The sequence below is a fragment of the Maylandia zebra genome, linkage group LG12 (genome assembly GCF_041146795.1).
Source record: "Maylandia zebra isolate NMK-2024a linkage group LG12, Mzebra_GT3a, whole genome shotgun sequence".
Taxonomy (NCBI): Eukaryota; Metazoa; Chordata; class Actinopteri; order Cichliformes; family Cichlidae; genus Maylandia; species Maylandia zebra.
Genome location: NC_135178.1, coordinates 28,500,095 through 28,515,442, shown reverse-complemented (window position 1 = coordinate 28,515,442; position 15,348 = coordinate 28,500,095). Strand labels below are relative to the sequence as shown.

Genomic DNA, 15,348 nt, shown 5'->3' with positions numbered 1-15,348 from the left:
CCATCTCCTCCCTGAGCCTTGTAAGGATATGGGCAGTCTTAAAAGCCCGTGCTTACTTATTGAAACGGATAACTTCACATGTGACGCCCTACCCTTGGATTTTTTTTATTATTATTATTGTTTTCTCTGAGCTGTCAATGAATTCAGTTGAACGCGCATTTTGTACCCCTCCGCCGCAGCCCCTTCCCCCTTCCTTTCCACCAACTTCGAAATCAGGGCTCGTGACATGCGCCCCACCTTTGCATAATTACCACACAATCACACATATGCAGTCATCTTTCTATAAAGTGTGCTTCTGAATGGGTGATTAGAGGACTTCAAATCCTGCTTTTTTCCAAGCAGCTTTTTACGTCAGTGACCCTCTCCCATCATCACCGTGGTGCATGGAGTGCAGCAAGACATGCACAACTAAAAAGTACATTTCAGTATTATGTCAACATCAACAACCTTTCTGGCGTGTCATCAATGAGAATGAGTCTATGAGGGTGAGGAATAGAAAATGTGGTTTCTGCTTTATTTAAAAGTCAAACCATTTACACCATAATTTCTGGGTTTGTGGTTTCTTTGAAACATAGTTCCTTTGAAAAACAGCAAAGCCTCATTTACATTTCAGACCAGACATGAATCAGTATAATGTGCAGTAATATGAACATCATTTAAAATGCCTGTTCCAGAAGGGTAGTCTTGCTCCATGTAGTATTTACTAGTGACATATTAAAACTTAAAATGAGTAGCTTTGAAAAATATGAAAATAGTAATAGTAATAATAATAATAATAATAATAATAATACATCTTTTAAATGCAGATACCACATGTAAAAATTATGTGATTTTAGTCCAGTCCATGTATCAAAGTCTATGACATCCTAAAACTAAATGCAAAAATGACTGGGGGAAATTTTAATAGAAGTTATTGTTAGCTACTTTTCATTGACTGAAATGAATATTAGACCATGAACACAAGTTTGTCATACCAGCAGTCACCCTGTAGCAGAGCTTAAAGATTCAAATTACACTCACTGGGTCCAGGAAGTTATTTAGCAGACTTTACTTATTTATGCAAATATTTCTATTTGCAGTCCCACAAACATCTGTGTTTTTAGCCACTGCTGCAAGCTTTTGTGTGACATTACTAGACAACAAAGCATTTTAATTCCCTTAAAAACATTAGTCAGTCGGTCAAAATTAAAGAGCGCAGAAACATGATGATGCCTTGACTGATAAGCAAGGATATGAGTGTCATATGTAACTGCACCACGTATAGGTGCATTACATACATAGGCTAAAACATTGCATTGCATCTAATCCATGCAATGCAGGTAACTTCAGTGATTCATCTACAGGGAGTGCAGAATTATTAGGCAAATGAGTATTTTGTCCACATCATCCTCTTCATGCATGTTGTCTTACTCCAAGCTGTATAGGCTTGAAAGCCTACTACCAATTAAGCATATTAGGTGATGTGCATCTCTGTAATGAGAAGGGGTGTGGTCTAATGACATCAACACCCTATATCAGGTGTGCATAATTATTAGGCAACGTCCTTTCCTTTGGCAAAATGGGTCAAAAGAAGGATTTGACAGGCTCAGAAAAGTCAAAAATAGTGAGATATCTTGCAGAGGGATGCAGCAGTCTCAAAATTGCAAAGCTTCTGAAGCGTGATCATCGATCAATCAAGCGTTTCATTCAAAATAGTCAACAGGGTCGCAAGAAGCGTGTGGAAAAACCAAGGCGCAAAATAACTGCCCATGAACTGAGAAAAGTCAAGCGTGCAGCTGCCAAGATGCCACTTGCCACCAGTTTGGCCATATTTCAGAGCTGCAACATCACCCAAAAGCACAAGGTGTGCAAAACTCAGAGACATGGCCAAGGTAAGAAAGGCTGAAAGACGACCACCACTGAACAAGACACACAAGCTGAAACGTCAAGACTGGGCCAAGAAATATCTCAAGACTGGTTTTTCTAAGGTTTTATGGACTGATGAAATGAGAGTGAGTCTTGATGGGCCAGATGGATGGGCCCGTGGCTGGATTGGTAAAGGGCAGAGAGCTCCAGTCCGACTCAGACACCAGCAAGGTGGAGGTGGAGTACTGGTTTGGGCTGGTATCATCAAAGATGAGCTTGTGGGGTCTTTTCGGGTTGAGGATGGAGTCAAGCTCAACTCCCAGTCCTACTGCCAGTTTCTGGAAGACACCTTCTTCAAGCAGTGGTACAGGAAGAAGTCTGCATCCTTCAAGAAAAACATGATTTTCATGCAGGACAATGCTCCATCACACGCGTCCAAGTACTCCACAGCGTGGCTGGCAAGAAAGGGTATAAAAGAAGAAAAACTAATGACATGGCCTCCTTGTTCACCTGATCTGAACCCCATTGAGAACCTGTGGTCCATCATCAAATGTGAGATTTACAAGGAGGGAAAACAGTACACCTCTCTGAACAGTGTCTGGGAGGCTGTGGTTGCTGCTGCACGCAATGTTGATGGTGAACAGATCAAAACACTGACAGAATCCATGGATGGCAGGCTTTTGAGTGTCCTTGCAAAGAAAGGTGGCTATATTGGTCACTGATTTGTTTTTGTTTTGATTTTGAATGTCAGAAATGTATATTTGTGAATGTGGCGATGTTATATTGGTTTCACATGATAAAAATAAATTGAAATGGGTATATATTTGTTTTTTGTTAAGTTGCCTAATAATTATGCACAGTAATAGTCACCTGCACACACAGATATCCCCCTAAAATAGCTAAAACTAAAAACAAACTAAAAACTACTTCCAAAAACATTCAGCTTTGATATTAATGAGTTTTTTGGGTTCATTGAGAACATTGTTGTTGTTCAATAAAAAAATTATTCCTCAAAAATACAACTTGCCTAATATTTCTGTACTCCCTGTATAATGCAAATTGACACTTTTGTTGATAAATCACATACTAATTCTTCTTCTTTGTCTTCTTCTTTTGGCTGCTCTCTTTAGGGGTCGCCCCAGCGAATCATCTGCCTCTTTTCTTCCTCCCTGGTGCTCCATATTCCGCATCCTTTATCCAACATATCCACTATACCTCCTCTGCACACATCCAAACCATCTCAGTCTAGTCTCTCTAACCTTATCTCCAAACTACTGTCACGCTGATGTATTCATACCTAGTCTTATCCATTCTGTTCACACCCTTCTCCAAGGGTCTGCCACGTCCAGCTTGGCCTTCTGTGTTTTTATCAGTGCCACCATCTCCAAACAATACATAACACATCATACGAGGTCTCACCACCATATTTTATTCTTTCATCTACAATATTAGAAAGAAACACAAATTAGACAAAGATGTGTGAGCAAGCACCTGGTGAGTGTAGGAAGGAAAAACACTGTAAAAGCAGGAAGAACCTCCAGTCCAAAACCAGACTCAGGGAGGTTCTGCACACAGTTGGAGACAGAGTTTAATCATTGATAATGGTTAAATGCAATAGTGGTGTATAAGCACATTGAAAAAGAAAAGCTGCAAGTGAAGAAGAAAGTCTCAGTGCAACATGAAAAGACCCTCACCTCCACAAACACACACACACACACACACACACACACACACACACACACACACACACACACACACACAGCGTATGAGGAAAATGATAAAATGTAAAGTTTTGGTCTGTTTTGCACAAATTACTACAACAATACACTGAAAAGGCAGAGTACACATAATATAATAGGTCAAAGTCATTAAAATAACCAAATGGAAAGACACAATTAAATTCAAACTTGTAGTGTATACAGATAGATAGATAGATAGATAGATAGATAGATAGATAGATAGATAGATAGATAGATAGCTAGATAGATAGATAGATAGATAGATATTAGCTGCATTCTGTGAAGCTCTTGAGACATTTTAATGCTTCATAACAGCAGAACTTTAGCTTTTGTATTTTTAAAAGTGATGACAGTAAGGCTAAACATCCTCACAGCTAGAGCCTACCATCAACAGTTACCTATTCATTACTATGACAATATGGTGCAAACAGGCACCGAAGTTGACGAGCTCTGAACTTCATGCTATCTTGAGGCAGTGTGTCACTGAGGATTTTTCGACCACTCGGTGCACTGAAAGTTACCCTGTCTCCTTTCCCTTATTTAAAATGAAAAAAAGTACTATGTGTTATAGATTCCATAAAGATGAAACTACATTTCTGGGATTGACACCCAGTAGCCCTGCAGTAAGTGATTGTGCCATTATCCTCATGATTCGTCTGAACAGGTTGTTTCAGTGTAGTTTTAAGTGCATACAGGGTGGGTTAAATGTGCTGTGTGCTTGGCCTGGCTCCTGCTGTCAATCAGCAGCAGTTGGTTATTCTTGTGGTAAGAAATCATTTCATCCAGGCTGTTGAAAGTCTAAGAGAAAGCAGAAGATAAAGAGAGAAGTGTGATTAAATTATGCCCGGAATTCTTCATAGGCTTCAGTAACTCCTGAATTTTTATATCCTGCTTTGTCTTTTCACCTCTTCGTTCTTTTTTCCTTCCTTTCCAAGGGCATAGGCTTTAGTTTCCACCAGGAAGCGAATGGGAACATTGTACACCTTCTGCTGGTAAAGCACGGCAAGGGTGTAGGGTTGGTGAGTGCTCTGGGCAGAGCTGTATCGGATGAGAAAGGCACCGTCCTGCAATAAGGAGAAAGGGAGGAGAAGAGGAAAATCTAATAAATAAAACTAGATGTAAAAGAACATCTTAGGAAACCTTGACAGATATGAAAGCATAGTCAAGCAGGCTACAACTAAAACTGATAAATGGATGAATCGTGGAATGAATAGGGGGAATGTAAAAAAACTCCACATGCATCAGGGAGAGTAAGTGGAGGAAATGGAAAATAAATCACTGCCATGGAGCCCTGAAGCTGTCTGACTTAGGTTTAGCTTTCGTTTGAGTTTTATGTTTGAGTGTCAGCGAGACATACCATCATTATTTTTTTTTATATCACTTTAAAACTACCAGGTTTACCTTGTTGATTCTCTGTAAGAGATCCTCTGCTGTCTTTCTGTTGCAGTCACCAGCAAACCATTCTCTATCCTGAAACATAAACATACAGCAGATATATCAATAAGAGAATCAAACCCACTTTAATGCAGGATTGTTTATGTAGTATAATCACAACAACAGTCTCATGAAGTCACTTCAATACTGTAAGGTAAAAAACTGAAAGTATTCAAGGAGGGGCAGCCAATCAGCTGGGAGGTGAGGGGAAAGACACAAAAAGAAAGCGAGCATAGGGAGACAGAACAATGTGAAGTATAAGTGCATTTACTAACCTTCTCTACATGAGGACGAATTTGAACTATACTATTTACTAAATCATTACATTTCGTAGTAAATATTCTACTACATGAATGTGAAGTTTACCAGTCATTTCTCAAATTAAGATTTTCTGTCTAAAAATGTTTCTCATGCATCTTAAACATCTCAAACTTGGTTAAATGTTTGGTTCTTATATAACACTTCTCTACCTGCGCACCTATAAAACATGTCTCATATTGAAATTTGCTATGCGTAGATATTTGGGATTGTGTCTCCTTCGATAAGTGAATGTGTAAACCACTACACTAAGAATGATATACATATATAGAGAGGTTTTCTTTTCCTTAATAAGAGAAATTGTTTTGTTTTGTTTTTGGGGGGTTTTTTTTGGGGGGGGGGGGGGTCTTTTGAATTCAGGATTTTTGATTTTCACATCATTGTATAAGTACTTTTAGCTAAGTTACAGTTCACCTCTTACCTCCAGGCTGTTATGTCTGGTTACCCTCATACCACCATAGGAGGCTTAAAACACATAAAGATAAGTTGTTTGTCAAGCACAAGTTCATGGGAAATCTGTATTTGGCAACAGTCAAATGTTTTGTTGGTTGTTTTTTGTTTGTTTGTTTGTTTTGTTTTGTTTTTTCTTTTTTTAAGTATGATGAAAACTGTGTTTCGATTACATCAAAGTGCAAATATAAATATACTCAAAATGATCATCAGTCATCCCTTTGGATTTAATAGAGACTTAAAAAAGAAAACTGAGCTTACCCACAGGCTTAGTGTCTGGTATTGGGGGATTTGGAGGGCTGAAAAATAGAAAAGAAGGCTAACATTAGACACTAACTTTAATTCTGACATGCACACACTTGCAGGTCTTGTGGATGGGGGTCAGCTCTAGTGATAAGGTGTCAGGGTCAGGTGCTGTGCCAGAAAGTGATAATCCACCCAAAAAAAGCATTGCCTGTATTTAAGGTGTAAATTATTTGTTGGCTTACAATCTGTGAAATACACATCAAGTATATCTATCATTAACGAGATAAAGGCATTCTGAGCCTATCACAGGTTAGAAGTCTATAAAGAAGTTCTAGAAGTTCTATAAAGATGTGTTTTTGTGTAGAAGGGAGTGGTTTGATTGTAATGTAGGTACAATAACCCAGTGTCATAACAATACCTGTAAAATGTGTCATTTCTTTACGTTATATATAATCCCTTCATATACTACAGTCTACACTAACATAAGCAATGACATTACACTTAAAAAACACATCTGAAATTACTTTTTGGCACAACACTAAAGAAATGTCAAAAATTGCAGTTCCTTTAATGGCCACTTGAGGCTAGCACTAAAAGTGAGTGAATCCCTACAAATTCACAATGTAACAGCAGAAGCAAGCAGCGATTTCCTCATACAGAACAACTGTAAGAAAAGAATAATACTTTCTGCGAGTCCATTAGGGTCTCAGTGAAGTAAATTTCATCATCATACAATTATGGTGTTCCTGAATAACTTTGAAATTTGAGTTCCCAGTTGCAACTGAAAGTAAACAGTAGTAAAACCATAAAACGTTTGTGTATTTGTGACTCACTAAATAAGCCATATGCATGCTATGCTGTAATGCTAGTGACACATGAACAGCTCTACCTATCTTAAGAACCAAAGCAGACATAAAAGAAGTAAAACAAAATCACCAGACATGCATGTGAAGCTGACTTTGAAGGAAAAAACCACCCAATTAAGGTGTTCCCAGAATGTTTTAGTCGCAAGTTGTACAATATATACACAGTATATATAGATGCACAAATTCTTTGTATTTGTCAGCTCTTACCTGGCTTTAGGTTCCTTCAGGATTGCTGGCAGATGCGGCTTAGCACCAGGAATTGGTGGAGGGGGCTTTGCAAAAGTGGGACGTTTCTCTTCTGCCGAAGGACCTATAGAAGCAATGTATGTACTCCTTATATCTTTTGACTGTGAGCTGTCTGGATCTATTTAATTAGCAAGGAAGATGTGGTTCTGACCTCTTTTTCTGTCCTCTAATGGAGGCAAAACAAAATTCTGGAAAAAGGGAATAAATGTTACTGCTGTGTCATACCTGTAAGTTTAATTTCAGACACTGGAAATGGGAATATGGGGTAAGAATTTAAAACTCATCTTGTATCCTGACAGCTTACTTTAAATCAGGACCCAGCTTAGCATAAGAAAATTAAAGATGAAGCACAGAGATTAATAGACACACTCACAGACTTATCTCTGGGGATTGAAGGCTTCTTCCTGCAGACAGTGAGAGGGCTAATGTTTATTGCATATTTACTACCAGGACTTTAACACATAATTTCCCTATTATAAATACCATATTTGCATAAAAAAATGCACATGATTGTCTAGAATGCACAGCTATAAAGACATATTGTATCATAGCTTGCCTGCAAATAGGATGAAAGCTGCTTTGAAACAGAGTGAGATGAACTTACAAGGGTATTTGAGGAGGTGCCGGTGTCCTGGGAGACAGAGGCATCTTCATGGGCCCACGCGGGGGAGGAGAGCAAGCTGGAGAGAGGGGGGAAAGTAAAAGTAGCTTCCGGTTTTCAAACACTTTCATATAAACTTGTAATCAATGCCTCAGAACTACTGCCTATGTAGTGTGTTTGAACTTACCTGCTTCTGGTTCTAAATAAAGGTCATCATCATCATCGTCCTGTAACGCAAACCAACAAATATGATATGCAAAGGGGCATTAACCTTCTCCATACAGAAGAAAACATCAAATTACATTCATGCAGCTGTGCAGGTATTATTGGCTTTTGGTATTAGTGACTTATCTAAGATTTAATGTTCATGTAAATGTTTATCTAGGCATGGTTAGCTCTGTTGCTTCACACTAAGACAGTCCGGAGTTTGACCCCACCATCTGACCGGGACCTTTCTGTGTGGACTTTGCATGTTCTCCCCATGTTTGTGTGCATTCTTTCTGGCTACTACAGAGAAACATGCAGTTAGTGGGTTTAGGTTATTTGGTGATTCTAAATTGCCTATGGGTGTGAATGTGCGTGCGAATGGCCGTGTCCTGTGACACACTGGCGACCTGTTCAGGGTGTACCCCGCCTCTTCCCCTATGGTAGCTGGGATAGGCTCCAGCCCCAGAATACCCATCCATCCAGAAGAAGATGCATGGGTATTGGTACATTTATGTAGTTGTTGGTGTAGCAAAAGACAACCGACTGCTTATAAAAGGCCCTTAAGAAACAACAGCCCCCTCTGAGTGCAGACATGTCGTGGGTGACTCCTTGCACCTCCCACACACACACTCAAACTGACACTCTTTTGTGTGTATATTATTACACATAAAAGAAAAAGAAAACATAATAATGTTTAAGTCACCGGTTCTTCAGTTGGATCCAGGTACACATCTGAAATGCAGAAAAAAAGACTAGTGATCTATGTTGCCATATCACAAATATACAGTGGTGATGCTTACCAGCATGTGCACACAGAATGAAGCACCTATTCAGTAAGTAATTAGAATAATCCTTAATCCTAAGACCCGAACTCTTCCACGGCATGCATTTTTAATTTCTCTTTGATATTTGGGCATATTGGGGCCCGATGAATGTAAAAACAAAGAATTATCAGATTTTTTTTTTTTACCTTATTTTTGTTTTTAAGAAAAATAAGAGCCACATCTGACGATACTTATTTAAAATTTTGATAGAACAGTAGCAGTATAATGTCCTTGTAAGTGGATATCAGGCCCTTGCAGAGCAAAAGTGAGTATTTTGGTCTAAATAAGCCAAAATGTGATGTCCACTTATGTGGACGCCAGGTAGGAGCTTAAGTTAGTCGTCTGTTTACGACACAGCACCAGCAATGAAAGTGACTACCACAAATCTATTTACCTATGTAACATACTTAAAATACGCAATATTCAAATGAAAAATAGGCCTGTTTACATTTTCAGATTTTTTTTTCTACTTCACTAAATATTAGCATCAACATCCTGGTCGTTTTCCCATTTTACACAGCAATCAGTGTCAGCTGAAGCTCTTCGTTTCCATAAGAGATGCATCAATACAAACTGGGGTGAGCAATGGAAAAACCCATTCTGCTTAAAAGCATTTTCCCAACCCAAAATTATTGAAAGAAAACACCGTATGTAATATGATTTATATAATACTGAGAAATATCTTTATATTTGAGTGAATGTATTTGAGTGTAGATTGAAAGGAAAAAAACTGAGATATTCATCATTTTGAAATGCAGAAGATTGTTCTGAGGCCTGCAGTTTTTGGGTTCTTGCATCTTATTTTGTAATGTTTAATATGCAGCTCAGTGGCACTACAGCAGGTGGCACTCTCCTCTTTGTTTTGCTCACAGCTCCAAATTATGTTGCTGCTGGAAACATCAAGCAGAGGCTACAAGTGTTTGGCAACCTGAGTTTATCAAGCAGCTTTTGGAAATACCACATGGCTAATAAACTCATAAACATAGTATAGTCTTCATTAATATTATTATTATTATTATTATAAGAAGTAGTAGTAGAAGCACCCATATCACCCCTTAAAGAATCTTCCTCACAGTCAGTTTTCACTCAGTTACACTCTGGTGCGCTCTTCCTTTAAAATAATATTTTGTGTTGGTGCTGATTACCTTCCTCTACAGGGACTGTCTGAAGCGGCATCTTCTTCCTCCCTGGCTTATCACTTCTAATGACCTCAGGTGCTGGAGAGAGATAAATGTATTTATGTGATTCATTAAAGTACACAAATGAAAGCGTAAAAATGTAGGGGGGAAAAAAAGGACTGATGAGATTTTAAAAATCATCAAACAGAGCTGAGTTACTTACGTTTGCTGATGGCATCCTGCCGTTGCGAAGGTTTCCGAATGAAAAAAACAGTTACAACATGGTAAAACATCTATGTTGACAGGCACAAAGAAATAGACCCTGAGCTTTTATTACCGAGGATTTGCTTGGTCTGGGTGGAGGTGCAACCTGCCTCGGTGTTACACCGGGTTTGGAAGTCCTCTCTGCAAAAAGCAGAAAGAATTTCAGGGGAAAAGACCGTGTTTCACTGTCTGCGGTATCTGTGCTGAAGTTTGCCAGACTCAGATGTTACCCAGATAAACGTTCTCCTCCACTGCTCTCGGTGGCACTTTGACAGCCGGTCGCTCACAGGGAGGAGCTTCATACATGTCGTTGTCATCATCCTGCCGTGAGAAAAGGTTGGTAATCTTAACAATATTAACAATTATTTCCAAACAAACTATAAAACTTTAATATTTTAGCAGTATGGCTGCCATGAGATAGACTGCTGTTCTGTTCAGTGTGTACCCTGCTCTAATATTGTAAAGCTATTTAGCTTTATCATGATAAAGCATTGCTGCGTATTGTTAATATTAAGACCGAGATGTCTGCTTGATTGTTCGTCAGCTCCCTTCACAATACGTATTGTTTTTGGCCTATTCAGTACTTAAATCCTGCCCCTAAAAATGCCCAAAACTTGAATGAAAAAGTACAAAAATTTAAGAACTTGTTCTCTTCCTACTTACAAATTCATCCTCCGGCCACCCAAATGCTGCATTGTTATCTGTAGGACACAAACATATATGAATGAACATAAGAGATGTACAAAAGGCATCAAAGCAGCTTTAATAAAGTGAAAACAAATCCCACCCGTCCTCCTAGGAGGAGCTGGAGGTCTGAAAGGAAGAAGGGAGAAAAGACATGGACAGAGAATACTTTAATACAATAAGCATTTAGCAGGAAAGAATGAGAATGAATGAGGTTTCTGTCTTGGTCATGATACTCACAGGTTCTTCAGTCTTCCAAAGAAACTCTGAAAAACACCAGAAACCACAGAAATTAGTGAACAAATACCCAGATTTCATGAGACGAGTAGATGCAGAGCGACAGAAACACAGATATTTAGCTGTCTCTATGTGACACAGCCCATTATTCTTAAACTGCATGCCTAATGATTTACTTTCAGTTACTTATCAGCTTCATCTGTCTGTCTGAATCAGTTTCCCTCTTTGGATAAGGTCACATAACAATGGAGCTTTATTTGGTGCAGAAAAGGAGACAAAAACACAGTACAAAATAGCACCTGAGGTATCACTGTATCATTTTACACAGGATGTAAATACTTCAAAATGTTTGTAGGGTATGTTTTTGTGGTGTAATTTACTCTCAGAGATATATTAATCTTTTATCTGCCAATATAATATATGAAAATACAGTAGGATAGGACACAGTTCTGTAAACAATCATATAAGAATATCTATCTTTTAAAACTTCCCAACATTAAATAAAAGACATAAAATTGTCTTTTTGTAATTACCTATAAGCGCTTTCACTGGCCAAGCATACACTGTTTTTTCTGTAGACATTAGATAATTATTATATGACATAATTTGCTTGATAATCTAAAGCTGTTTTTTCTTCTCTCCTGAAACGTGCCTCCTTTATTGTCCATAAAGCCCATGATTACAGAACACCTGCTGTATTCACTGTTTCCACCACCCTAAACATAAAGTCCCATAAAAAAGAAAGTTTTCACAGGGCAAGTATGAGCAGCTCTGTAAAAGCAGAAGTTTTGGCAACTTGTTTCTTTACAGTTTTCACGATTGTGTTAACACAATGTGACAATCTTCCCAGACATGGATGTCCCAGCAAATTCACTCCAAGGTCTGACTGTGCAAAGCTCAGAGAAATCCCAGGAGCTACATCTGTGACTCAGCAGGTGTCAGTTTTCATGATAAATGCCAAAGTTTATAACAGTACTATCCTGTATCGCATCCTATGATGCACAGTGCCACATTTGGGAAACCAAACACAACACATCAGCTCAAACAACTAACTGCTGCAAGTGTGATGATTTGGGTTTGAAGTGAGTTTCAAATTGCCGTGAACAGAGAGGGTGCTGACAAAAAAAGAAAAACAAACCTGCTGCAAAATCAACAACTTCAAATTCAACTGACATTTACAGCTCCCCACATGGACAAGCAAAATAAGTTTTTTTTGGTCACATTAGACAAAGATTTAGCAATTTGGCCACAATATTAGGAAGGACATAAAGGTGAGGCTTTCAAAACTAAGGACACTGTACCACCTGTCACACAATTTGTTGGAATAATAGAGAATGAATTCTTCAACTTCACTCCAAATCAAACAGCAGACAGTTAAAACTTGGTTAAGTTGGATGTTCCAGCAGGGCAATGATCCTCAAAACACAACAAAACTGGTTTTGGACTTGATAAAGCGGGCTAACATTGACCTTCTGATGGCAACCCATCTGAAAATTTGTGAGCAACACTTAAAAGCCAGGTCTGTGCCAGGAAGCCAGCTAGTGTAGATAGACTCTACCAATTCTGCCGTGAGGAGTGGTCAGCCTTGAAGACAGACTATGCTTGGTGATGGTTAACAAAAGTGTCTGGTTGGCGTCCAGCTTGATTTGGAACATTTAACCAAATACCAGCAGGGTCTATCAATATTTTTATACTTTTGACCCTGTGTGCATTAGAATAAATTGGACTTTTTGCATCCAATTCTTCTTTTTTTAACTGTGTATGTTATACAATCATTCCCACCTGAAAAAAGGAGCAGTTTTTAAAAAGCCAAAACTGCCATGACATTCATGTCCATGATGAGGGTATGTCAACTTTTCCCAACTGTATCCTCATGAATGATCTGTCTGGCTTTTGATTGCTGCTACATCTTAATCAAAATAAGCTTTGAAACAAAAGTGTACTAACAATATTTGTGAAATTCAAGTTTATGTGTAGCTGTTTACAACTGAGGTTACAGAAGACGGTGGAATTCACTACAAAAGTAATATCAGGAAGTTGAGTTCGTCCCAGTGCATGAGGCAGCTGTAGAGGAAGTGCTGATGTAATGTAAATGATGATAAACAGGCAGGGAGAGATCACTTTCGGTCTGTACACACAACACGTCAGGAACCAGGTGTTTCAGTCCTGATAAATGGGGAGCAGGGGAAAGGTAATAAAAAAGGAGAAGTAAATCACTAGTCAGCTATTCACGACATTCTCTCTAATCCCAAGCATGTCTACATGTTAAGGCTGAGTTAGGTTACAGTGACAATGCTAAAGTTTGTCTTAAAATAAGAGCTGTGTTAAAACGCTACCTGTAGATGAGAAATTTTATAAAAAGCGGAGCATTTGAAAAAAGTGGTGTCAGAGTCTGTGGGAGTAAACAGGAGGAAAGAGGAAAAAGTCACGCAGCTGTGGAGCGAAATCTGATGCAAACAAGGACTAGACACGCATTATTCAAATAATACACTATTCATCTGTTATCACGAGCAATTATATTTGATAGGAATTAAAAAATACTTTTCATCTCAGAAACTATCTGCACAAACAGCTGCCATGAAATTTAACATTTGTTTAAGGTGGAAAGATTATGTTCTGCCTTTTCTGTACTAGTTATATTGCAGTCAAACATCAAAAGCTGGAGCTCGCCTTTGTGTTTAATGTTTGTTAATGTACAGGAGAATGTACCTGCAAGAACTGTTTGCTAAAAGCAAGAGGAACTTGAACCCTGTTGAATCACATGTGCAAAGAGACTTTTTGTGTTGCCAAAGTACTTCTGTAGCTCTATGTCATTTATACAGTATGAGCAGATTTTATGTTTAGACATAAAAGAGTTAAACGTGCAAAGATTTCAGTTCGAACGTCAGTCGGTGTCTCTACAAGAACCTCAGAGAGAGTTGGGAACGTCTCCACTAAACTGTACAAAAAGATCACAACAACAGTCGTTTAATTTCTCTCAAACCAGGAAGTGAAACTGAAGCGCAAATTAAAAATAGCACCAAACCCAAACTGCGATTCAGTGTTTGATCCAACAAAATCTAATAACTTCAGGAAACCATCAAGCAACACACAAACTTGTTTGATTTGCCAGAGGACATTTATTTGGTCGTTACAGATGCCTGCAGGTAAAAGTTTACCTTCAACTTGTCTCTAAACGCTAGTTTTCTGGGATATTTTCATTGTTTACCCTTTAAACTCTCATACAATCACATCTTTAAAATGATCTCTGCCGTCGTATCTTTCCCACAGTCCGAACTCCAAAGAAGAAATAAAGGTGAGCTAAAAATAACTACATGGAAGTTTTACAGTGGGCCTCGACAACACCTGCTCGCTTCCTTCTCACTCCACCCAAAGTTATCAGACCATAAACCAAAATATAACAAACTTAATTAAACAGTACTTTACCATTTTCACGACTTGGGGACCCGTCTCACAGCTCAAGTCATGAGGATATGTCTTTGTTTCGGTCCTTGGATGCAAATGCTTTATAGATTAAAAGCGTGTGAGCCAGAGACCGTGTGAATCAGCTCTAGCTGGACTCATTTGCATTTCCTACCTGTAACAGTAAGAGAGACAGCCTCACCTGCTGCTCAAATGTCTGCCTTTAACTGACCTCCTGCACAGCTTGAACATGGCTCCAAATTTCCCTACCTAACAGTCATATAACCAACTGAAATTGCTGATTTGTTGCAGGCAGCAAAGGACATTCTCTTTGTATGCTGTAAAAATAAAATATTAACACAGTATATATGTATTTAATGAAGCTATTACTCCTAACTAAATGATAGGACCTCGTTTAGCATGTGATGTTGAAGATACTTTTATTTACTTTATTGAACCTCCAGGAGACAAAATGCTGGCATCATAACTTTAGTGATGCCATTTCTTCTAGCACTATTATAAAAGAAAACTGTTGTGTTTTTTTTAAACTAGGAAAGTGAAGGTTTAAATAATGCTTCGGTATGTTTTGATGAATCATCACTCACATTTGGTGTGTAGTAATACACTGGATTATTAAAATACAAATGCCTTTACATTGGTAAAAGTAACCTATACCTTGTAAGAGTAAAACATTACATTTGCTGCTCTAACATAATAAAATTGTTCCCAGTTTTGACAGTTTAAATGGATCTTTCAACCAGTTTTGTTACTTTTTCCATCACTTTATAATTTTATTATTGTCAAAGATCATTATTTCATTAGGAATACTTGAATTTCCATCTTCCAATATATGTTTGAATTTTGACT

At 38.3% G+C, this 15,348-nt stretch overlaps 1 protein-coding gene across 1 annotated transcript; it reads right to left on the bottom strand.

The window, feature by feature from the left end:
* Positions 1-3,268: 3,268 nt before the first annotated feature.
* si:dkeyp-117b11.1 (SH2 domain-containing protein 6) lies at positions 3,269-14,613 on the bottom strand. Its single transcript, XM_004547011.5, has 19 exons — positions 14,506-14,613; positions 11,083-11,108; positions 10,946-10,971; positions 10,822-10,859; positions 10,389-10,479; positions 10,232-10,299; positions 10,118-10,133; positions 9,922-9,993; positions 8,656-8,684; positions 7,933-7,972; positions 7,749-7,824; positions 7,518-7,548; positions 7,296-7,332; positions 7,106-7,208; positions 6,048-6,085; positions 5,758-5,801; positions 4,986-5,054; positions 4,490-4,648; positions 3,269-4,382 (listed from the first exon to the last, which is right to left on the bottom strand). The coding sequence occupies exons 1-19, from the start codon at positions 14,506-14,508 to the stop codon at positions 4,266-4,268; spliced, it is 1,083 nt and encodes a 360-aa protein (XP_004547068.4). The 5' UTR covers positions 14,509-14,613; the 3' UTR covers positions 3,269-4,265.
* Positions 14,614-15,348: the final 735 nt, after the last annotated feature.

Coding starts and splice junctions, on each gene's coding strand:
- si:dkeyp-117b11.1 (XM_004547011.5), bottom strand. Junction 10,860..10,945: donor AGCTCCTCCTAGGAGGACGG/GTGGGATTTGTT, acceptor TGTGTCCTACAG/ATAACAATGCAGCATTTGGG. Junction 4,383..4,489: donor AAGGAAAAAAGAACGAAGAG/GTGAAAAGACAA, acceptor GCTTTCTCTTAG/ACTTTCAACAGCCTGGATGA.